This window comes from Scyliorhinus torazame, chromosome 16 (assembly GCF_047496885.1).
Source record: "Scyliorhinus torazame isolate Kashiwa2021f chromosome 16, sScyTor2.1, whole genome shotgun sequence".
Classification (NCBI taxonomy): Eukaryota; Metazoa; Chordata; class Chondrichthyes; order Carcharhiniformes; family Scyliorhinidae; genus Scyliorhinus; species Scyliorhinus torazame.
In genome coordinates this window covers 126125327-126151264 of record NC_092722.1, presented here as the reverse complement: position 1 = coordinate 126151264, position 25938 = coordinate 126125327, and the positions used below count along the sequence as shown (strand labels likewise).

General features: G+C 47.1%; 1 protein-coding gene across 1 annotated transcript in view; it reads right to left on the bottom strand.

The window, feature by feature from the left end:
* Nucleotides 1-21495, bottom strand: part of LOC140393053 (5-hydroxytryptamine receptor 7) — a 62695-nt gene extending 41200 nt beyond the window's left edge. Inside the window, exon 1 of the mRNA XM_072479013.1 lies at nucleotides 20966-21495. Coding sequence (XP_072335114.1) covers nucleotides 20966-21495 — 530 coding nt within the window. The remainder of the gene's footprint in view (nucleotides 1-20965) is intronic.
* Between the last annotated feature and the right edge of the window lie 4443 nt (nucleotides 21496-25938).

Sequence of the window (25938 nt, the reverse complement as noted above, 5' to 3'; positions counted from 1 at the left end):
GGCTTGGAAGGGAGCTTGGATGTGGCGGTTCCCTATAGTCTGCTGCCCTTGCCCCTCTAGGTTGTAGACATTCCAGATTTGGCAGTTCCTATAAAAGGAACCTTGAAGAGTCGCTGTGGTGAATCTTTTATACGCACCACCACTGTGCGTCGGTGGTGGAGGGAGTGAATGTTTAAGGTGGTGGTTGGGGTGGCAATTAAGTGGCATATTGTGTCTTGGATGGCATCAAGCTTCTGGTGTGTTGTTAGAGTTGCATTCATCAAACTAAATGGAGCATATTCCAGAACACCCCCGACTTCTGCCTTGTAGATGGTGGACAGAATTTAGGAAGGCAGAAGGTGAGCTATTTGCTGCAGAGTTCCCAGCCTTTGACCTCCTTTAGCAGTCGCAGTATTTATATGGTAGGTCTTAATCTGTGGGCAGCATGGTAGCACACAGTGGTTAACACAGTTGCTTCACAGCTCCAGGGTCCCAGGTTCAATTCCCGGCTTGGGTCACTGTCTGTGCGGAGTCTGCATGTTCTCCCAGTGTGTGTGGGTTTCCTCCGGGTGCTCCGGTTTCCTCCCACAGTCCAAAGATGTGCAGGTTAGGTGAATTGGCCATACTAAATTGCCCCTTTGTGTCCAAAAATGTGTAGGTTAGGTGGGGTTAAGGGGTGAGGGTAGGGGAGTGGCCTAGTTAGGGTGCTCTTTCTGAGGGTCAGTGTAAACTCAATGGGCCAAATGGCCTCCTTCTGCACTGTGGGGATTCTATGGAGTTCTTGGGCGAGATTCTCCGACCCGGTGGGGCACCGCCGGTTGGCGGGCCCCCCTCCCCCGCGATTCTCCGGCCTGGATGGGCCGAAGTCCCGCTGCTAAAATGCCTGTCCTGCCGGAGTAGATTAAACCACCTACCTTACCGGCACGGGTGGGCTCCGGGGTCCTTGGGGGGGGGGGGGGGGGGGGGGGAGCGCGGGGAAATCTGTCCCCAGGGGGGTGCCCCCACGGTGGCCTGGCCCACGATCGGGGCCCACCGATCCGCAGGCGGGCCTGTGCCGTGGGGGCTCACTTTTCCTTCCGCCTTCGCCACGGTCTCCACCATGGCGGAGGCGGAAGAGACTCCCTCCACTGCACCTGCGCGGGAATGCCGTCAGCGGCCGCTAACGCTCCCGCGCATGCGCCGCCCGGAGATGTCATTTCCGCGCCAGCTGGCAGGGCACCAAAGGCCTTTTCCGCCAGCTGGCAGGGTGGAAATTCATCCGGCGCGGGCCTAGCCCCTTAAGATTGGGGCTCGGCCCCCAAAGTTGCGGAGCATTCCGCACCTTTTGGGCGGCGCGATGCCCGACTGATTTGTGCCGTTTTGGGCTCCAGTCGGCGGACATCGCTCCGATACCGGAGAATTTTGCCCCAGTTACTGGTCAATGGTAACCTCCAGGATGTTCACAGTGGAGGATTCACTTATGGTATTGCCATAAGACATAGGAGCGGAAGGAAGGCCATTCGGCCCATCAAGTCCACTCCACCATTCAATCATGGCTGATTTCAACTCCATTTACCCGCTCTCTCTCCATAGCCCTTAATTCCTCGAGAAATCAAGAATTTATCAACTTCTGTCTTAAAGACACTCAACGTCCCGGCCTCCACCGCCCTCTGTGGCAATGAATTCCACAGACCCACCACTCTATGGCTGAAGAAATTTCTCCTCATCTCTGTTCTAAAGTGACTCCCTTTTATTCTAAGGCTGTGCCCCCGGGTCCTAGTCTCCCCTGCTAATGGAAACAACTTCCCTACATCCACCCTATCTAAGCCATTCATTATCTTGTAAGTTTCTATTAGATCTCCCCTCAACCTCCTAAACTCCAATGAATATAATCCCAGGATCCTCAGACGTTCATCGTATGTTAGGCCTACCATTCCTGGGATCATCCGTGTGAATCTCCGCTGGACCCGCTCCAGTGCCAGTATGTCCTTCCGGAGGTGTGGGGCCCAAAATTGCTCACAGTATTCTAAATGGGGCCTAACTAATGCTTTATAAAGCTTCAGAAGTACATCCCTGCTTTTATATTCCAAGCCTCTTGAGATAAATGACAACATTGCATTTGCTGTCTTAATTACGGACTCAACCTGCAAGTTTACCTTTAGAGACTCCTGGACTAGGACTCCCAAGTCCCTTTGCACTTCAGCATTATGAATTTTGGCACCGTTTAGAAAATAGTCCATGCCTCTATTCTTTTTTCCAAAGTGCAAGACCTCGCACTTGCCCACGTTGAATTTCATCAGCCATTTCTTGGACCACTCTCCTAAACTATCTAAATCTTTCTGCAGCCTCCCCACCTCCTCCATACTACCTGCCCCTCCACCTATCTTTGTATCATCGGCAAACTTAGCCAGAATGCCCCAGTCCCATCATCTAGATCGTTAATATATAAAGAGAACAGCTGTGGCCCCAACACTGAACCCTGCGGGACACCACTAGTCACCGGTTGCCATTCCGAAAAATAACCTTTTATCCCAACTCTCTGCCTTCTGCCTGACAGCCAATCATCAATCCACGTTAGTACCTTGCCTCGAATACCATGGGCCCTTATTTTACTCAGCAGTCTCCCGTGAGGCACCTTATCAAAGGCCTTTTGGAAGTCAAGATAGATAACATCCATTGGCTCCTTGGTCTAACCTATTTGTTATCTCTTCAAAGAACTCTAACAGGTTTGTCAGGCACGACCTCCCCTTACTAAATCCATGCTGACTTGTCCTAATCTGACCCTGCACTTCCAAGAATTTAGAAATCTCATCCTTAACAATGGATTCTAGAATCTTGCCAACAACCGAGGTTAGGCTAATCGGCCTATAATTTTCCATCTTTTTCCTTGTTCCCTTCTTGAACAGAGGGGTTACAACAGCGATTTTCCAATCCTCTGGGACTTTCCCTGACTCCAGTGACTTTTGGAATCTTCTGACTTCCCACTACTCTTTGCCACATTATAGGCTTTCTCTTTTGCTTTGATGCATTCCCTAACTTCCTTTGTCAGCCATGGCTGCCTAATACCCCCTCTGATAACCTTTCTTTTCTTTGGGATGAACCTCTGTACTGTGTCCTCAATTACTCCCAGAAACTCCTGCCATTGCTGTTCTACTGTCTTTCCCACTAGGCTCTGCTCCCAGTCGATTTTCATCAGTTCCTCCCTCATGCCCCTGTAGTTACCTTTATTTAACTGTAACACCTTTACATCTGATTCTACCTTCTTTCTTTCAAATTGGAGATTGAATTCTACCATATTATGATCACTGCCTCTTAAGTGTTCCCTTACTTTAAGATCTTTAATCAAGTCTGGCTCATTACATAACACTATGTCCAGAATGGCCTGTTCACTCGTGGGCTCCATCACAAGCTGTTCCAAAAAGCCCTCCTGTAAACATTCAATGAATTCCCTTTCCTTGGGTCCACTGGCAGCATTATTTACCCAGTCCACCTGCATATTGAAGTCCCCCATGATCACTGTGACCTTGCCTTTCTGACATGCACTTTCTATTTTGTGGTGCATTTTGTGCCCCCGGTCCTGACCACTGTTAGGAGGCCTGTACATAACTCCCATATGGTTTTTTTGCCTTTGTGGTTCCTCAACTCTACCCACACAGACTCCACATCATATGACCCCATGTCATCTAGTGCTATTGATTTAATTTCATTCCTAATTAACAAGGCAACCCCGCCCCCTCTGCCCACCTCCCGGTCCTTTCGATAGGTTGTGAATCCCTGGATGTTTAAATGCCAGTCCTGAACCCCCTGCAACCATGTCTCTGTGATGCCTACCACATCATACCTGCCAGTCACAATCTGGGCCACAAGCTCATCTACCTTGTTCCATACACTGCGCGCATTTAAATATAGCACCTTTAATTCTCTATTGACCGTCCCATTTTGTTTTCTTAGCATGGTGGACCTTGGTTTACTGAGCCTTTCCATACACTGTCATATTTTGTGGGATGGAGACTATCGTAACCTCTCCTGAGTTTTGTCTTTTCGTGCTTTTTTGTATTCCTAAGCAGCTACGCTTCCCACTGATTTCTTCACCTCTTGGTTCCCTGACTTTCCCTTCCCCCCCAATCTTTAGTTTAAAGTCCTATTGACCACCCTATTTATTCTTTTCGCCAGAACACTGGTCCCAGCTCGGTTCAGGTGGAGACCATCCCAACGGTATAGGTCCCCCCCTGTCCCAAAACTGATGCCAGTGTCCCATGAAAAGGAACCCCTCTTTCCCACACCACTCTTTCAGCCACGTGTTAACTTCCCTTATTCTTGCCTCCCTCTGCCAATTTGCACGTGGCTCGGGCAGTAATCCAAAGATTATGACCCTTGAGGACCTGTTTTTTTTTTATTATTAATTTGAATCCTAGCTCTTTATAATCTCTAAACAGGTCCTCTTTTCTAGACTTGCCTATGTTGTTGGTACCGACATGGACTACAACAACTGGATCCTCCCCCTCCCTCTCCAGTATCCTTTCAAGCCGCACCCTAGCACCGGGCAGGCAACATACCATGCGGGACTCTTTATCCTGCTCACAAAGGATACTATCTATCCCCCTGATAATAGAATCCCCTACAACTACAACTTGCCTATTTACTCCCTCCCCTTGAATGGCCTGCTGAACCATGGTGCCTTGGTCAGCTGACTCATCCTTCCTGCAGCCCTGTTCGCCATCCACACAGGGAGCAAGTGCCTCATACCTGTTGGACAGAGTCAAGGGCTGAGGCTCCTGAGTTCCTGACTGCTGGTTCCCTTTACCTGCCTGACTTGCAGTCACACCCTACTGTCCCTGGCCACTGGCAGGATTTAAACTACTTACTCTGACACGTGTGACTGCCTCCTGAAACACAGCAGGTAAGTCTCCCCCTCCCGGATGTGTCTCAGTGTTTGAAGCTCAGACTCCAGCTCATCAACTCTGAGCCGGAGCTCTTCGAGCAGCCAACACTTACTGCAGATATGGTCGCTGCAGCTCGCAATGGGATCTGCCAGCTCCCACATCAAGCAGCTCAAGCCATTGAATATCATGGGGAAATGTTTAGATTCTTGTTTGTTGGAGATGGTCATTGTCTGGCACTTGTGTGACATGAATATTACTTGCATTTCTTAACCCCAGACTGAATGTTGCCCAGGTCTTGTTGCATGTGGATACAGACTGCTTTGATATCGGAGGAGTTGCGAATGGTGCTGAACATTTCATCAGTGAACATGCTCAATTGTGACTTTACGATTGATGGAAGGTGAAGCAGCTGAAGATAGCGGTGTCTGGGACACTACCCTGTGGAACTCCTGCAGAGCTTTCCTGGAACGGAGGTGATTGACCCTTAACAACCACAATCATTATCCTTGGTTCTCTGTATGCCTCCAACCAGCAGAGAGATTTCCTCGGATTCCTATTGACTTTAATTCTTCTCAAGCTCCTTGATGCCACACTCAAGTCAAATGCTCCCTGGATGTCAAGGCCGGGCTCTCTCTCCTCACCTCTCGAGTTCAGTTCTTTTGTTTATGTTTTGAGCAAAACTATAATGAAGGCAGGAGTTAAGTGATCCTGGTGGAACTCAAACTATGAACAGATTATTGCTGTGTAGGTGCTGCTTGATAACACTGTTGACACCTCTGCTGATAATGGAGCATAGACTGATTGAGTTATCCAGAGGGTGGTAATTATGCAGATCGGATTTGTCCTGCTTTTTGTGGACAGGACACATGTGTAATAGTCCACATTGCCGTGTAGATGCCAGCGTTGTAGCATGCAGGAACAGCTTGGCTAGGGGCACAAGTCTTCAGGACAATACTACTATTGGAATGTTGTCAGGGCCCATAGCCTTTGCTGTTTCCAGTGCCTTCAGCCATTTCTTAGTGTCATGGGGAATGAATTGCATTGGCTGAAGACTGGCATCTGTGGTGCTGGAGACCTCAGGATAGCCAGAGATGAATCATACACACAGCACTTCTGGCAGAAGATGGTTGCAAACGCTTCAGCCTTGTCTTTTGTACTGATCTACTGGGCTTCCCAGTTATTGAGGATGGGGATATTTGTGGCGTCTCCTCCTCCAGTTCTTTAATTGTCTATCATTCACAAATGGTTATGGCAGGACTACATTGGTTGTAGGATCACTTAGTTTTGTCTGTTGCATGCTTTCTTTGCAAGTAGACCTGTGTTGTAGCTTCGCCAGGTTGACAGTTAATTTTTAAGTATGGCAGGTACTGATTCTGGCATGCCCTCCTGCACTCTTCACTAAACCAGGGTTGATCTCCTGGCTTGTTGATCCCCTGGCTTGAGGGTGATGGTAGCGTGAGGGATAAGCTGGGCCACAAAGTTACAGATCGTGATATGAGAATACTTAAACAACTTTGTTATATTCAATGGAGCATGAACAATAAATCACCCTGAGAAACTAATCAAATCAACAACATCTAGTAAAGCAATATATAGACATAAACTTCTAGTATTATCTCAAATTTAGTTTACTTCAAGCGAGGAAAATTGACATTGACCTAATATTGACATGTCAGATTGAATTACCTTGATAAATATAAATAGTCAGGACTAGCAAGGAGAATAAATGTAACAAAACAAATAGTCATAGAGGTTTACAGCATGATGCAAGATTGCAATGATCATTTCTATATTCATTAGAATGCTTATGAGACACAGTATACTCATTACAGAACTATATTTATAAGTATTTGTATATACACAAGATGCCATCTTCTACATTCTTGTGTAACTTGCTTTACTTCTTCCAAAACTGTGGATTAACTCAAGTGACGAGTCACATTTTAAAAGTTTCATTTGGACTTCCGTTGACGGTGATGGGCTGAGCAGATGCACATCAGGTGGCTCTCCTCCAAACCAGGACGAAAAAGGCATTTTCAGTTGAATTTTGCCCACATTTCGAAGGGAAAAAAAATTCTTCAACTGCAAAAGGAGGGCAACCAAGAAAAGATGCCAGCAAACGGGAGCTTCAGGGGCCAAAGAGACAGCAGAAGCGGCAGAAGGAGCCACGAACAGCAGGCGGATGAGATGGTGGACCCACAACGCAAAATGGCCCCGGCGACCCAGGAGAGAGGGCAGCCAATGACCTGAGCATCAGCCTCCTCCCCTCCCCCCACGATGACTAGATCGCCCAAATGCTGGGCAACTTAGAGAAAGACAGCTTCCACAAACTCTCAAGAGCTCGACAGAGCACACAGGTCGCTCAGACCAAAACCGAAGGCCAACGAGCAGCCGAGGGCGATTATCGCAAAGCTCTACCAATTCCAGGACCGTGAGAGGATCCTGCGGTGGGTACGCCAAACAAAAGCGAGCACCTGGGGAGGACAACCAGGATATTGGAGCAGATCTTGCAAAACGCAGGGCCGAGTTTAATCAGGCAAAATTGGCTCTGTACAAGAACGGGGTACGTTTCGGTACGCTGTTCCCAGCTAGGCTCCGAGTCACGTACCAAAAAAAAGAAACTACTTTAACTCCCCGGAAGAAGCAAATTAATTGGTCAGAGCCACCAGCCTGGACAAGGGACAGGCACGGCAATGATGAGAGTTATACAAGGAAAGACTCTGAAAGAGCAAAAGACGCATTGGACTGTGAGTATGTTTGTGCGGGACTGTGCTGCCTCATTCCGATCATGAAGGGAAAACTGGGTCATAAAAAGAAGCGAGGAAAGGGGAAGGTAGGTGAGGGTATAGGCAGAGAACGCAGGCAGTCAGAGGGCACAAGGAAGGGGCTAGACCAGCCACAGGAGGAGGGCCACCACACTAGCAGAAATAGCTAGCACGGGAAGACAGAAAGCAAGGGGGACCACAGTGCACCAGCCGGCATGAATGGAGCACCTGGTTGGGGAGTGGGAAGGAACACAAAAGGAACAGAGCAAGAAAAGTGAGTTGGATTTCATAGGGGCCTCAGCAGGGGAGGAACAGGCTGAAGAAACAAATGGTGCCACAAGCAGCCACTTGGGAGGGTTCCTAAACAAAGAGAGACCCCGGAGTGCAGGGGCCCAGCCTCATGGTGAGATCGGTGACCGTGGCCATTTTGGATGACCCTCTAACAAAGGGAAACCCCAGAGTGCAGGGCACGTCTACCAGGAAAGTATGGTTGATCATGCACGAGCGGGGAGCCAAAGATCACCCACTGGGATTTTCACCTGGAATGTCAGGGGACTTAATAGCCCAGTGAAAAGATCCAGAGTCTTCACCCATCTGAGAAGCCTGAAAACAGACAGTCTTCCTACAGGAAATGCAGCCGAGGGAGAAAGACCGACTGCGGGTAAGAAAGGGACAGAGGTACCATTCATGCTACGGGATGTGGACTAGGGTGTAGCCATATTGATTAGTAAGAGAACGAGGTTCACGGTGACAAGGACGGTTACGGACCAAGGGGGACGATACAGCGTGCTCAGCGGTGACCAAGAAGGGGACCAGTAATTCTGGTAAGTGTGTGCAAACCCAACTGGGACGACACAGATTTCATAAAGACGACCATGCCGGAAATCCCCAACATAGACATGCACCGATCTCACCTTCCACATTCTTGGAGACACTTAAGGCGCTGATTAAGTGAGAGATTATAGCCTCCAAGGCAAGAAGAGATAGGGAAGAGAGGGTGGCCAGGCAACAACTGATCAACTCCATTCGACAGAAAATAGTCCGAGGCCACGACCGTAGAACTTCTGGCGGAGAGGAAAAAGCTCTAGAAGGACTTTAAAACTGCTATCCACCAGGAAAGCAGTGCATCAACTCCGCCAGACATGGAGGACCTTCTACGAACACAGGGAAAAGGCTGGCCACTTACTGGCTCACCAGCTGAGAAAGCAGGCAGCCATGAGGGAGATAGAGCAGGTGAAGGATAGAGCAGGTGAAGGCTAGCAGAGGCAGACTGGTAATCCAACAAAAAGAGGTCAACCGAGCGTTTGAGACCATCAACTGAGAGCTGTACACCTCCGAACCCCCCCAACGGGGATGCAGAGATGAAACGATTCCTCGATGGGCTGGACATGCCAATCGTGGGAGACTATAGGTGGTGGGAGCTGGAAACACCAATAGGATTGGGAGAGATCATGGAGTGTATCAGCTCCATGCAGGCAGGGAAGGCTGACAGATTTCCTGACAGATTTCCAGCAAACCTCTAAGAAATTCGCACCATCCCTGGCCCCACACCAATGTGACATTTCGCAGACCAGCTCATGAGGGACACCCTGCCTCCTATGCTAACACAAGACATGATATCACTGATATGCAAAAAAGACAAGGACCCAACGGAATGTGATCACACAGACCCATTCCCCTGCTGAATGTAGTCGCAAAGATACTCGTGAACGTCCTGGCCAAGAAACTGGAGAACTGCGTACCAGAGGTGGTCGCAGAGGACCATACTGGCTTTGTCAAGGGCAGGCAGCTTACTGCGAACATCAGACAGCTGCTAAATGTAATAATAACCTTTCCGGGGAGAGAGCACGAGAGGTGATAGTCTCCCTGGACGCAGAAAAGTCCTTCAACAGAATCAAATGGAAGTACCTCATCGAGGTACTGGAGCGGTTTGGGCTGGGAACAGAGTTCAGCACAAGGGTGGAACTCTTGTACAACGCCCCTAAGGCGAGCGTTCAAACTAACACCACCAACTCGGAATACTTCCAGCTGCACAGAGGCACAAGACAGGGATGCCCACTGTCCCCGCTCCTGTTCACCCTGGCAATCGAACTCCTGGTGATCGCTCTGCATCCCGAGACTTAAAAAGCAAGTAGGGCATCCAAAAAGGAGGCAGAGAGCACAGAGTCTCACTCCATGCAGATGACCTGCTCCTCTATGTCGCGAGACCCACAGAACAGCCTGAAAGCAATCATGCAACTTCTGAGAGAGTTCGGAGCCTTCTCGGGCTACAAACTAAACCTGGGCAAGAGTGAGACATTCCCGATGAACCCGAATGGGAGAGGGACAGAGCTGCAGGGTAACATTCAAATGAGCCCTAAACTAATTACGCTGCCTGGGGATCCAGATTGCCCATGGCTGGACACAGATCCACAAATGGAATCTGACCAGTCTGGCGGAGGAATTAAAAAAGGACATACAGAGGTGAGATGCACTCTCGTTTTCCCTTGCAGGGTGAGTGCAGACGATGAAAATGAATATACTGCATGGTTCCTCTTCTTGTTGAGATCCATACTGATCTTCATTCTCAAGGCCTATTTCTAAACTACCAATGAGGGAAGGGGGAGACCTCATGTAAAAACCATTGTAAATAAGACACAAACTTGTTTGTAAATATCAGATACAAGTGAGCTGTTACTCTAAAAACTAAAGCTGTTACTCTGTAAAAACTAGAAAAAACAATAAATATATTTTTTTTAAAAAAAAGTTTTTTTAGATTATATTGTTGAAGCACATATCTCACACCATTGTTGTGAAATAGTAAAGTATTCTCAAACTTTCTCTTTAATCTTTAAGATACTGCAGTTTTTATAAGGACCTCAAACTGTATCAATTTCTTAAAACTGAGAATGCACTTACCTCAATAATCAGTAATAATAATAAAGAAATTTCCCCAAATTTTTGAAAGTCCCTAACAGTGAACTATGTGAGGGAAACAAGATTATGGCATCACTCTCTTGAATCCTCAACAGTACAACCCACTTTATCAAGAAACCTTGCTTCCCTTCATCAAAACAAAATATGCCCACTTTTTCTCACGCCCTATCCTCTCCTCCTGAACATAGTTAGCTCTCTATAGTTCAAAGGACAGCCAGTGACATGTGATATCTTGCTAGAATATTGCTCCACAGGAGTTGCTATTTCTTTAATATCTCACCTCACACTGTGCTGGGACATCATTCCAAGAAAGCGGATCAATTTCTGATACCTTACTTTATACCGTGCATAATTCATATCATGCATAATTCCAAAATTGTTGATGGTGGTCCAATACCTTGTCTGGTATCTTCTTGGATTGTCGTACTAATGATATGGGTGACATGGTGGCACAGTGGTTAGCGCGGCTGCCTCATGCCGTCGAGGACCCGGGTTCAATCCTGGCCCTGGGTCACTGTCCAGGTGGAGTTTGCACATTCTCCCAGTGTCTGCATGGGATTCACCCCTGTAGCCACCTGGGTTGGCCACTTCACGACTTAAAATAGAGATCCGCAAAGAATGCAGGGAAATTCAGTCAAGCCAGGAAAAACAAGCAGGTGCAAAGTTTCCTGTGTATTAGAACTTGCAGAAACCCAGACAGCACTGAAACTGTGTAACAACCATCTGCATATTAATGAGCGATCCCCGGGAACAATTGGAAACTATTTAAGATAAACAAGGCCAAGCCAGACTCCTCGGCGCCAGCAGGAGCCAAGACAAAGGAAGGTCAACGGACACTTAGGAACCGCCCAGCGATCAGGGAACAGCTCCAGTACTGGAGAAATCGATCCAAGTGATCAGAACGTAGTCCAATCACTTGGAACCAGGTACGGGGTCCGCCAAAAAGGGCGCAAAGCCCCTGGGGACTATAAAGTAGAGTCCCCAAGTTCAATTCGTCCTTCTTGGCAGGGTCACTCAGCAGCTCGAAACAACCCTTGACAGTGACCTGCCTAGCCGCTACATCAACCATGTAAGTCCCCAGTCAACGCACGCTACGAGATAGGCGCTCCTTGCTACCAATCTATACCAGCTTTGAAGAATCGAACGAAAGGCCATTTGTTCCCCTGACCTGGTAGGCCAGTTGCAAAGCTAAGTATAGGCCTATAGTGTTAGAGATAGTCTAGTAAGTAGAGTTTTATGCACGAGTAGTGATTGACTGTGTATAATAAATGTGTTTTGATTTGAAGCTTACTAACTGGTGTATTGAGTTATTGATCAGCACTTGAACTTGAACCTCGTGGTGGTATCATAAAGATACCTGGCGACTCTAGAGCAAGGTTATAGAAAGAGAGCAAATTAAGTAAAGACACAACGAGCAACATTTAAGAGCCAACCAAAAGTTGCAACACCCCACAACCCAGAGATGTCCAGGGAGATGGATTGGCCACACTAAATTGCCCCTTAATTGAAAAAATAATTGGGTACTGTTAAAAAAAAAATTAAATTCACAGAAAACAATGCTGGTGATCTTCTGATATTTCACTTCGTACCTTGCTAGTAAATGGTTCCAGGAATTCTGATGGACCTCTGATAGCTTGCCAAGTGCTTATTATTTGTGTGAGTTGTGGTAATGATTTTTATTGCTCTACAGCTTGATTTTTTATACCCTTAGAAGCTAGGCTTTGAAGTATAACCCTGCTATTTAAACAAACTATGCTATTTAATATTGTTTATGTGTATACTTGTCTCCTTTTCTGTGAGTTGCCATGGTTTCATAGGAATGGTCTGTTTTCATGATAAAAGGAATTTCATATCACCAAAAACCTGTTGGTGACGTCTTCCATTACGCAGCGCTTGTAACAGGAATACCCGAGTCGGCGGAGAGATCACCAAGTGCATTAACTTTTAAATTGTGTTTGTTTATGCATCTTATATTTGGAGACATTATTGTTAGCAAATGGATTCGTCAGTAATTCATGCATCAAAATACAGGTTCTTCTTGAATTTCTGCAGTTATTTTCCATGCACATTCACTACAAAGCTTTTAAATTTCATAAACTTTCAGCCCTAGTGCTCAGAGACTGATCCATTTTATTTAAATTACAACTAGACCTCATGCCATAGGTTGATGGTTGTACAAGATAGGATAGCATTAAGCAAGACCTGGGCAACAGCCAGGTTAGGGATAATAAGTGGCTAGCAACATATTCAGTCATGGGATGTGGGCGTCACTGATTTGGCGAGCATTTCTTGCCTAATTGCCCTAGAGAAGGTGGCGGTGAGCTTCCTCTTGAACTGCTGCATATTGGTATACCCGCAGTACTGTTGGAGAGAGTTTTCCAGAATTTTGACCCAGCAATAGTGATATGTTTCCAAGTCAGGATGAGAGTCACCGGGAAGAGAACTTCCGGGTGGTGTGGTGTTGTTCCCACGTGTCCATCTAGATCAGGGTTTTTTTAAAAGTGTGGATCGCGACCTGCAAGTGGGTCGTGGAGTGACGGGTGGTGGCTTTTCCACAGTGGTCCCAATCACAGGAGAAATGCCCAATGGCCACTACTGGCATTTGTATTAAGAATGGCAGCTGCTGCCACCTTTTAACTGAGAAGGAAAGAAGGCTGTGTGCGGTCTTCCAGCCATAAGTGGTGGCAGTGAGCACGTCATACGGCTTGCATGTCATACTTGACGCCAACAGCGACATCAACAGCCCTGTATGTACTTGCTTTTGACACCAAATCACAGCAGAGAGCTCTTCCATTTTCCAGCTGCTAGCAAGCAAGGTAAAACAACGGTGAAGATTAATCATTTGGTTACAAGAAAGAGACGGGCAGAGACACAAGTCAGGAACAAAGCAGTATAAAGATTATTTCTTGGGGTATGGTTTTATCAACAGTGCCAATACAAAGCCCGTGTAATATGCAGTCAAGTACTGGCAAATGAGAGTTTCAGATTTTGAAAGAGAAGCGGTGGGCAAAAACATACTTTTGGGATTGAGACTCCAGGGTCAATTGTTAACTCCAAATGAAAAAAGACTAAGCTGATGTACCAGACTTGTGACAGCACATTAAATACACACCAAAAGTCCATGAGGCTATCTGAGCTCTGGAGTAGCATCTCCCAGGAGTATCCAGTGCTGAGAAAAACAAGCATTTTTGGGGCATCTGGTATGCACATTTCCCTGTCCTCCTGTGAACCTGATTGGAGGGAGATTGTGTGGACCAAGCAGGCTTCCCTTTCACATTAAAGGTCAACGAACATGATGTGTGTCCCAAAAATTGGCCACCATGGGTCCAGAAGGTCAGTAAAAGTGGGAAGCTTTGACTGTTCTAGACGTTAGTGGATTTGGAAGGTGCTGTCCATGGACTCTTGGTGAAATCCTGCAATGCATCTTTTTTATGATATACACTGATGCTACTGTGAATGTTTGTGGAAGGGGTGCCAATCAAAGAGTTGCTTTGCCCTGGATGGCGTTGAGCTTCTCGAGTGTTGATGGAGCTGCACTCCCCAGGCAAGTGGAGAGTATTCCATCACACTCCAGACTTGTGCCTTGTAGATGGTGGACAGGCTTTGGGGAAATCAGGAGGCGAGTTGCTCATTGCAAGAGTCTCCGACCTGTTCTTGTAGCCACAGTATTAAAATGGCCAGTTCAACTTTTGGTCAATGGCAACTCCAGGATGTTGATTGTGGGGGAGTCAAGTGATGATAATGCCATTCAATGTCATGGGACAATGGTTCGATTTTCTCTTGTTTGAGATGGTCATTGCCTGGCACTTGTGTGGCATGAATGTTACTTGGCACTCATCAGCCCAAGCCTGCATATTGTCCAAGTATTGCTGCATTTGGACATGGACTGCTTCACTAACAGAGGAGTCACAAATAGTGCTGAACATGTGCAGTCATATGTAAACATCCCCACTTCCGACCTTATAATAATAGAAGGGTCATTGATGAAGTAGCTGAAAGGGTTGCGCATTGGACACTTACACGAGTAACTCCGCGGTCATGTCCTGGGACTGAGATGATTGATCCCCAACAACCACAACCATTATCCCCCTTTGTGCTAGGTAGGAGTCCACCCAGTGCCAGGTAATGGTTATCTTGGACAGATGAAATGAAATGAAAAATCGCTTATTGTCACAAGTAGGCTTCAATGAAGTTACTGTGAAAAGCCCCTAGTCGCCACATTCCGGCGCCTGTTCGGGGAGGCTGTTACGGGAATTGAACCGTGCTGCTGGCCTGCCTTCAAAGCCAGCGATTTAGCCCAGTGTGCTAAACAGCCCCTATTCGGTCTGCCCCTGATCTGTCATTCAATGACAACACTACCATTGAATCTCCAACCATCAATATCCTGGGGGTCACTATTTGTGATGTTAGATAACTTGGACATTCTGAATTCTCCTTCTGTATACCAAACAGGCACCGGAATGCAGCGACTAGGGGATTTTCAGTTACTTCATTGTAGTGTAATGCAAGCCTACTTGTGACAATGAAGATTATTATTACTATCAGAAGCGTAACTGGACTAGGCACTTAACACTGTGGCTACAGGAGCTGGGAATTCTGTGGCAAACAACTCACCTCCTGACTCTCTTGCCCATCGCCCACAATACAGGAGTATGGTGGAACATGCTCCACTTGCCTGGATGAGTGTAGCTCCAACAAAAGAAGCTCGACATCAGCTAGGATCATTCTCCACATTAAACATTCACTCTAGCCACCTTTGGTAGCGTGTATACCATCTACAATATGTACTGCAGCAACTCATTAAGTTTCCCTTGACAGCAGCTTTCAAACACCCAACTCTTTCAACAAGAATAAAGGCAGCTGATGCATGGAAACACCTGTTCGGACAAAGAGGTGATACCTACCAATTCTACACCATATTTACTTGACAAATAGATCCTCGTACCTTCACTGTAATGGAGTCAAAATCCTGAACTCCCTCCCTAACAGTACTGTGGGTGTACCTTCACCACTTGGGACTTCTTTGATGAAGTAATAGAGTTTATGGTGTTTCAAAAAGGCATCTGGCAGAACAGGAGGATTATTAGTATATGGAAATTAAGACGGCAGCTTCACTACCATTTTTTTCAAGGGCAATATAATGGCAAGTAATGCTCATCTAGCCACCGACGGCCACATACCCTAAATAATTAAAAAGAGGTACAAAATACGAATAGGTGACAGTATTGCAGTAACATTATGCCAAAAGATGGCTTTATTTAATACTGCCTTCCTCTGGTTTTGTAAATTGGGCAGTGGAAAATGAGCAAAACTGACCATGTAATGGAAACAAATACTGCACAGATCAGACCTGTTTAATGTTAAAGAAAACGTAATCAGCATTCTTTTGTGAGGGCCACGAAGAGTCCAACGCGAGTTTGTTGAGTCAAAGGAAACGCAACTTTATTTACAAAAGTGTCTACACAGCATCAGTAATTCGCTACTGGGTCTTCTCTTACTGGCTAGCTCTATTTATACATAAAAAACATTAACAATTCCCCCACCCCTTATTGGGGAAGCTCATATTCCCCAAGATCCATGGGGTAGCTAATTGTCCCTACACCATCAGACCCCCTCAAATTACAACATTCCTCCCCACCAAAGTCTAAGGAAACCGCCGCAGACCCTGGTGAAGGAGGGCATTGAACTCTTTTGGCATCAGGCTGGGTGTCTTGCACCCCTTGTTTTGTGCTCTCTGCGGGACATATTGCAAGCTCAAGGCTGGCTTCAGCTGATTGTTGATGTTACATCTCCAATAAGCTGTCGCCATATTTACAGTATTCTGCAATCCTGCGTAGCCTGGATAAGAACTTGGTAATGGACTCACCCGGGGTCCTTTTCCGCAGTGTTAAAGTGGTAACGTTGTACTTTCATGGAAGGGGTCAGGTTAAAATGTTATCCCACCAAAGTTAAGTCACGAGCTCATTGAAGGATTTGGTGTAAGGTTTACAGTCGTATTTCCACAACACTAGAGAAAATACAAAGCTGCTGTACCCGACTTGGAACAGCACATTAAAAACCTACCAAAAATCCATGAGTCTGTCAACATTCTGGAGTAACAGCTCTCAGGAGTAGCCAGTGCCGAGTAATTGTTGCTATTGCCCTTCATGCTGATCTACAGGTGTTAGGGTCAGATTTTAATTATTCACAAAGATGAAGATTGCACGAAGGAAGTGGCTGAAGTCTACTCCTGATATGCACATTTCCCTGGCCTCCTGTGAACCTGGTTGGAGTGAGATCGTGAGGACCAAGCAGGCTCCCCTTTCGCATTAAAAAGGTATGCGAGCATGCTGTATGTCCCAAAATCAGCCGCCGTGGGCCCAAGAGGTTGGTTGGTCGGTAAAAGTGGGTCCCAGGGAAAAAAAAAATTGAGATACACAGTTCTAGATGGTAGTGACTGTGGGTTTGGAAGGTGCGGTCTAAGGACTCTTGGCAAGATTCTGCAATGCACCTTTTATATGGTACACACTGCTGCTACTGGGAATGTTTGTGGAAGTGGTGCCAATTCCAATCAAAAGAGTTGGTTTGTCCTGGATGGTGTCAAGCCTCAGAGCAATGCCAGAGCTGCACCCACCCAGACAAGTAGAGTGTATGCCACCACACTCCCCACCAGTGCCTTATAGATGGAGGAAAGGACCTGGGGAGCCACTCATCTCATGCTTCCTAGTCTCTGACCTGCTCTTGTAACCACAGTATTCATAAGGCTTGTCCAGGTTTTGGTCAATTGGAACCCCAGATGTTGATAGTGGGGGGTTCAGCGATGGCAATGCAATGCCATTTAATGTCAAGGAGCTAAAACTGGATTTTCTTTTGTTTCAGATGGTCATACCCTGGTACGTGTGGCATGAATGTTACTTGTCGTTAGTGTACCCAAGTCTGCATATTGTCTTGGTCTTGCTGCATTTGGACATGGACTGCATTGGACATTGACTGCTTCATTATCAGATGAATGGTGAATGATTCTGAATATCAGCAAACATCTTCATCCCTGACCTCATAATAGAAGGAACATCACATAACTCCTGCAATGATGTCCAGGGTGAGATGATTGAGCCTCAAGAACCACAACCATCATCTTCCTTTGTGCAAAGCATGACTCCAACCAATGGCTATCTCAGACAGAAGGGAATGTAACTACCAGCATGATTCAATGCCAATATTAACATTGAATTTCTAACCATTAACATTCTGGGGGTCACCATCCACCAGAAACTCAACTGGACTCAAAGCACCCAAGCAAGGTGGCTGTAAGAGCTGGAAATTCCGTGGTGGCAAACTCACCTCCCACTCCCCAGCTGTCCATCATCCACAAACCAGCACTATGACATAACATGTTCCACCTGCCCAGTCACGTGCAGCCCCAACACTCAGGAAGCTCAACATTATCCAGGACAAAGCAACCTGCATATTCAGCACCCCATTCTCCACATTAGCCACCATTGGTACACAGCGACAGCAGTGTGTACCACGTACAAGGTATGCCACAGCAACAAAACACCCAACTCTTTTAACTGAAAGAATAAGGGCAGATGATGCATGGAAACACCATCGCATGCACGTTTCACTCTAATTCTGCACCGTATTGACTTGTAAATAGATCGCAGTCACTTCGCTGTCATTGGGTCAAAATCGTAAAGTCCCTCCCTAACTTCACTGTCAGTGTACCTTCATCACATGGACTTTAGGAGGCTCAAGAAGGCAGCTTCATCATCATCTTCTCAAGGGCAATATAATGGACAGTAAATGCTCATCTAGCCAGCGACACCCACATTCCCTGAGCAATTAAAAAGAATAGTAAAACTATGCCAGTAGATGGCTGTATTTAATACTGCCTTCCTCTGGTTCGATTTTGTAAATGGGACACAGGAAAATGAGCAAAACTGCCCATGTAATGGAAACAAATACTGCACAGATCGGACCTGCTTAATGTTAAAGAAAATGTAATCAGCATTCTTTTCTGAGGGTCATGAAGCATCCAACACAGGTTTGTTGAGTCAAAGGAAACAGAACTTTATTTACAGTAGCATTTACACAGCATTAGTAATTTGCTACTGGGTCTGCTCTCACGCCAGTACCTTACTTGCCAGCTCTAATTGTACATTGGAAAGGTTAACAATTCCCCCAGCCCCTTACCGGGGGGGGGGGGGGGGGAAGCACATATTTCCAAGATCCATGGGGTAGCTAATTATCCCTGCCCCATTGGTTGCAATGTTCCTCCCCCCCAAAAAAAACAAAAGTCTGAGGGATCCACCAAAGACCCTGGTGAAGGAGGGCTTCTTTTTGGCATCAGCCTGGGCATCTTGAACCCCTCATTCTGTGCTCTCTCTCAGGACATTGCTATCTGAATGGCCTGTTGCAAGGTCAAGGCCGGCTCAGCTAATAGCTTCTTCTGGGAGGCTACATTGTTAATTCCACAAACCAACCGGTCACGTAACATCTCCGACAAGGTATCACCATATTCACAGTACTCAGCAATCCTGCGTAGCCTGGATAAGAACTTGGTAACAGACTCACCCAGGGTCCTTTCCGCAGTGTTAAAGTGGTAACGTTGTACTATCACAGACCGGGTTGGGTTAAAATGTTGTCCCACCAAAGTCACAAGCTCATCAAAGGTTTTGGTGTTAGATGCAGCTGGATACACAAGGCTTCTTATCACCTCAGACATATGTGCACCACAGGCAGCAAGCAAAATAAGCACCTGCCGATCATGTTCAGTGATTTTATTTGCCCGGAAGTAGTAGCGCATTCTCTGTGTGTACTCGCTCCAGTCTTCCAACGCAGCATCAAAAACATCCAAACGTCCAAAGAGAGGCATGGTGCAACAGAAAAAAATTCCAACTTGTATCCAAAAAAAGGTCTGGGGAGGTGGGTCAGCAGATTTTGGATCCTCGTTGCCACTTTTGTGAGGGCCAGGAAGAGTCCAACCGCACGGTCGGTGAATCATAGGAAACCTAACTTTATTTACAATAGTATTTCCCCAACACTAGTAATTCATTCACCACTGGATCTTCTCTCCAGCCGGTACTTTACTAACCAGCTCTCTTTATACACAGGAAAGTTTAACGATTCTCCCGCCCCTTTATGAGGAGTGGGGAGGGGGAGGAGCTTATATTCCTCGAGGGCCACGGAGTAGCTAATTGTCCCTACCCCGTAGGAACCGCGCAGGTTATAACACATTCCTTCCTTTAAAGGATCAATTTAAAATATTTAGGTACAACTTCTAATTCATGATTGCGAAGCTGGTGATTGGTTTTTCAGTCTTGATGGATTTATGTCCACGCAAAAACTTAACAATACGATTTCCTTTCATCAAAGGCAAGTTTTTGAATTCAAACACATGCTATTTGAATGGCAATGATTACCTAAAGGGTAAACTTCATCAATGTGCCGGCTGGAGGACGTTGCCCTCACTCTTTATATCAGGGTTTCTTTTCTTAAGACATGTTTGCAACATGAAATATGGATTCTCGACAGTTTTGCCGTTCGGAAAGGTTTGGACAGAGGCGCTCTTGTAGTCTCACCAGCAACACACAACACTTAACAAACTGATGGAAAGGGAGATGTTTATGCTGACCTGTTGCTCGGGTCTAAATTCGTATGTAATCGGCAGCGTTGAAGGGTCATTGACCTGGAAAGTGACCCCCGTCTCTTTCACCACTGTGTGCATTTCCAGCATGCTCTGACTGTTTTATTTCTTTCTGTTGGTGTGTGTGAGCGGGTTATCAGTGAGGGCTCCACAGCAGGGGAGAGAGGTTCATACAGGGGCAGGTACACTCTACCTGTTGCAATCCCAGGCGGTGGAAAACGTGAGTGTGGGTCTCTACCGACTTCACTCAATGTAGACGTTTAAGCAAAGACACTAACAACTCACTGTGCACGCACATCAGTAACTACAAATCAGATGTTAGCAGTGTGACCGTCAACGTGTAGACAAGACTCGATTGCAACTGAATCCTTCACCTCTCGAGTATACCGATCGCCAATCTGTACCTTCAACACTCAGTTACATGAGAATTTGAAGTGGGATGTTTTGCTCGCCTGAATACTACCCGTGTCTATGTACATGCATATTCCTGTCCAGCGTTCAAGACGGTACATTGACTCCACAGTTACTTCTTGCTGAGGGCTTACCTCAAATTACCTCAGCACAGTGACCTAGTTCCAATGTTTCACTCCATTTTAAGTGCATACATTCACACTATTTGCCTCTTATTAATTCTTATTTCGATTGTTTCTTGACAGCTGAACCCACTAAGTCTTCCTTTAACAGCAATAGATCTCTGATCACCCGTCCAGTTCCTAGCCCGCTACTCATTCCCTGGAAGAGGCAACATTACTCCGAGGATCGGGAATTTCGGGCAGATTATTCTGAAGTAGGTATTTGGAGGGGAAGAGGGAGCTCACCTGTCTATACTGATGACACACAGAGTCATGATGGAAGCTGTGCAGCACATCACGTCCATGGCGATGAAGACATTGCAAAAGACCTGTCCAAATATCCACTGTCCGCCGATCAGGTCGGTAACGATGACAAAGGGCATGACGGCCAGAGCCACGGACATGTCAGCCAGGGCGAGAGACACGATCAGGTAGTTGGAGGGCTGCCGCAGCTTCTTGACGAAACACACCGAGATCATGACCAGGCAGTTGCCGGAGACGGTGAGCAGGGTGATCATGGAGAGGATGGCCCCGATGATCAGTTTCTCGGTGTCGCCATAGGGCAGGATCTGCTCTCCGCAGTCGGTGTTGTTGTGTTGTAGCGAGCTGGCTGCGGTGGGGTAATGGACAATGTGAAGGAGCTTGCTGTCCACAGAGCCAGGTCTCATCACAGGGGTCTGCAGTTCCTGCAGCGTTCCCTCTCTGGTGTGCCAACGGATGTTGCCTATGTAGCTGCCGTTAATGTCCATAATCAGGTCGGAGACTGCCCAGAGCATTTGGCCAGCGAGCAGACTGCATCCAGGGACCCCCCCACCCCCCACTCTCTCTCTATCCCAGTCCACCCGCTCAGCCTCCTCCTGCCCACGCACTCGGCCAGATAGGCTTCCTCTGAAGTTGTCCCTTGTGCTGGGTGGGGGCTGCTGAGCCGAGTTGACAATTGTGAACAAGCCGCTGGGATCTGGAAGGTCTACCTGGGACTGTCCAAGAGGAAAATTCTGCCGGTGCCGCTCAGAGCCTGGGACTCCGCAAATTCTGGCCAGATGTGAGCGGGGGCTGGCTGCTGCTGCTCCCGGAGGGAAGACTCCAGCCTCAGAGGCAATGCGCCGCGCAGTCCGACAGCCAGCAGCATATTCGCAAGTCTGGATGATCTGAAGGATGGATAAAACAACAACAGCAACAACAACCCTTAAATGTCCGTTCTGTCCACAACCAGGCGACTGGGGTTAGATTGCAAACTCGCTGTTTAATTCTCCCTGCTGGATGTCACTGGGAATTCCCGTGGTTGGATCCCGTTCCACATGGTCCTTCTTCCAAATGGACCATCTCCCTATCACACAGTCCTGAGTTTCAGCTCCCACATTTCTCCTTCACAGCCCCTGAGGGAAAGGGGGCTGATGTAGACAGTCCCCCACTGAAATGTCTTTAAAGGATTCCGTCTATTCCCCCCCCCCCCTTCCTCCTCCTCCCCCGGGGTAAAAGTTTCTTTTTTTCCAGCTGATTCTCTTGGTGACATCCAGATCTCTCTGCAGTTGCAGCCCTCTCTGCTCGCTCACACACTGAGGGCTTTGAAGACGTGAGTGTGAAATATATAGCAGCAGTCTGACGTGGCAGGGAAGAAGGGTGAGCAATGATATACATGTCGTAGGGCTCTGTCTCTGGTTAATCTGCATATTGATTCAGTCAGGGCAATGAAACTGCACATCAAGACTGCTTCTTGCCATATTTGGGCTCGGGATTGTTTCCCCAGCGCCCAACTGGCAACACCGCTCCAAAATAGTCATTTTGGAAATGATTTAGTGCATTATTTTTGAAGCGTGGTGCCATTTGCATTGATTTATTGGATGCTGTCATTTCATTTGTCTTTTTATCTTGCGATCGCGCGCAGCAAACTTTGGCATTTTGTTTTGGATACGGTGGCTCTCCTGGCCTCGGGATATCCCAAAGGATGCCTGCGGTTGAAGTGATTTGGAAGATAAGTCACCGCTGGCATGGAGGGAAGGCGGGAGGCAATCTGCGGCACAGTGCCCCCCCCCCCCCCCCCCCGCCCCCAATAAGCCATTGACCAAATCCGTTCAATCCGTCTTTCTTTTATAAATTTAGAGTGCCCAATTCATTTTTTTTCCAATTAAGGGGCAATTTAGCGTGGCCAATCCACCTACCTGCACATCTTTGGGTTGTGGGGGTGAAACCCATGCAAATGCGGGGAGAATGTGCAAACTCCACACGGACAGTGACCCGGGGCCGGGATCAAACCTGGGACCTCGACGCCTTGAGGCAGCAGCGCTAACCACTGCACCACCGTCCCGCCCCTTAGCCATCTGAGGGGTCATAGGTTTAAGGTTCGTGGGGCAAGGTTTAGAGGAGATGTGCGAGGCAGGTTTTTTACACAGAGGGTGGTGAGTGCCTGGAACGCAACCTGCCACGGGAGGTTGTGGAAGCAGATACATTCACGGCGTTCAAAAGGCATCTTGACAAACACATGGATAGGATGGGTAGAGATGGATACGGCACAAGGAAGTGCTGAGGTTTGTGCAAAGGTTGGTACAGGCTCAGAGGGCCGAATGGCTTGTTCTTTGTTCTTTGAAAACCCGACCCCTTATATGTTTCATCCAGAAGACAGCTCCTCCAGCAGTGCAGCACTCCCTCAGTGCTGCCACCTAGATTTGGAGCTCAATTCTCTGTGCTGCAAAACTTGAGCCCACAACATTGTGACTCTGAGGCAGGAGTGAGCCATGGGCTGACACAGTTTACACATTCAGGATCAGCAGGTAACGGCCGGCATCCTTCAAAAATGACTTTGACCAAAATAAAACCTTTCCAGCTCTCGCACTTGCCTTCACTGACCAGCACTGGCAGCGCGGTAGCACAGTGGTTAGCACAGTTGCTTCTCAGCTCCAGGGTCCCAGGTTCGATTCGCGACTTGGGTCACTGTGTGGAGTCTGCACATTCTCCCTGTGTCTGCATGGGTTTCCTCCGGGTGCTCCGGTTTCCTCCCACAGTCCAAAGATGTGCAGGGTAGGTGGATTGGCCATGATAAATTGCCCTTAGTGTCCAAAAAGGTTAGGTGGAGTTACTGGGTCACGGGGATAGGGGGGAGGTGTGGGCTTATGTAGGGTGTGCTTTCCAAGGGTCAGTGCAGACTCGATGGGCCGAATGGCCTCCTTCTGCACTGTAAATTCTATGAATCTATGACCACCCCTGACCCCTGGCCCGCTAGCATGTTCCACACAGAATTGTGACGGCGCAGAAGGAGGCCATTCGGCCCATCGTGTCTGCACGGATCGCCAAATGAGCATCTTGTCTTTGTGTTATTTCCCTGCCTTTTCCCCATACCGCTGCACATTGTTTCTATTCAACAATCATCTAATGCCCTCTTAAATGTCTCGATTGGACCGAGCTGCACTTCACTTCCAGGCAGTGCATTCCAAACCCCCTCCACTGGTTGAGTGAAAAAGTGTTTTCTCACATCTCATTTGCTTCTTTTGCAAAGCACTTTTACTCTGTGCCCTCTCGTTCTTGATATATTTATGAGCGGGAACAATATCTCCCTATCTACTCCGTTCAGCCCGTTTATGATTTTGAACACCTCTATAAAGTCTCCCCTCAGCCTTTTTCTCTGCACAGAGAACAGTCCCAACCTCTGCAATTTATCCTCATAACTGAAATTTCTCATCCCTGTAACAATTCTAGTAAATCTTCTCATCCCATTCATGTAAACACATTCACCACTTCCGCATGATGTGGTTCAAATCACCACCTTCTAAAGGACAACTATGGATGGGCAATAAATTTTGACCTAGCCAGCGATGCCCACACTACATGTTGTAAAATAGGGTTTTTCAAACTGCGGGTCACGACCCACGGGTGGATCACAGATGGGTGTCGGGAGGGCGGTCGCAGTGTTCCCGATCGCGAGGCGAGTGCCCAATGGCTGCAACCTGCTTTTAAGAATGCCAGCTGCAAACATTTTAAGAATGCCGGCCTCAACCTGCTTTTAAATGTGAATGATGCAGTCTTCCTGCCAGAAGTGGCAGCAGAAAGCAGGTCTGTACCTCGCACGTACACTGATGGCATGTGCCCTGTACATCCGTGCTTTCGGTGCAAAATCACCGAGAGATTCCTCCATTTTCTAGTTGCAAGCAGGCAAGGCAACAGAACTGTGAAGAACTGAAGATGGATAATTTTGTTACAAGGCAGAGAGGGCCAGAAACACAAACAGGGCAGGATCTCACAACTGAATCTGCTGGAGATAGCTGCTCAGTAGAGTCCATGGCAGGTCAACGCAATACTAGTGTGAGCTGCACACGAGAGTCCATGACAGGTTAAAGCAACGCTAGTGTGAGCCGCACAGGAGAGTCCATGGCAGGATAAAGCAGTGCTAGTGTGAGCTGTATGCAGTGCTTTCGGGCCATTGGTGAACAGCCGACTAAGAAGAAACTGAAATTGGGAATACAGCATTATAAAGATGATTTCTTGAGGTATGGCTTTGTTAATTGTGCCAGTGCAAATCAGGATCCAAAGCCCACGTGCATTATATGTGGGGAAGTACATATAATGAGAGTTGGATGCTAATTATGTCTTACCTTGCAGACATAAATGAAGTGAACCTCAAATTGCAAGGGAAGGATGATGATTGCTTTTGGCACTGTGAAGAAATAGATGCTTTCCAAAAGTCATTGAAAGTTTGGCAAGTGCGAGTACAAAGCCAAAACTACTACATTTCCCCACACTGCTATGACACAGCAAAGAAAATAGTGCAAGGGAACTGTTAATAGACTGGCAAACTTTATTCAGTCGAATCTGGCTACGCTAATCAACAGTTTTTGTCGCTATTTTCCGGAGAAGTTTCAGATTTTGAAAGAGAAGAGGGTGGTGAAAAATCCTTTTGAGTTTGAGACCCCAGAGTCAATTATTAATTTACAGTGGACACCAAATGAAGAGACTGAACTTCTGCGCCTCAGCTGTGACAGCACATTCAAAACATACCACAAGTCTATGATATTGTCAGCATTCTAGAGTAGCATCTCCAAGGAGTATCTACTGCTGAGTAAAACAAGCATTTTGTTGCTATTGCCCTTCACAATGACCTATATGTGAGAGGTTGGATTTTCCGTCCTCACAAAGATGAAGACAGCACAAAGGAATCGGCTGAACTCTGCGCCTGAGCTGTGTACCTAATTGGAGTGAGAGTGTGAGAATCAAGTAGGCTCACCTTTCAT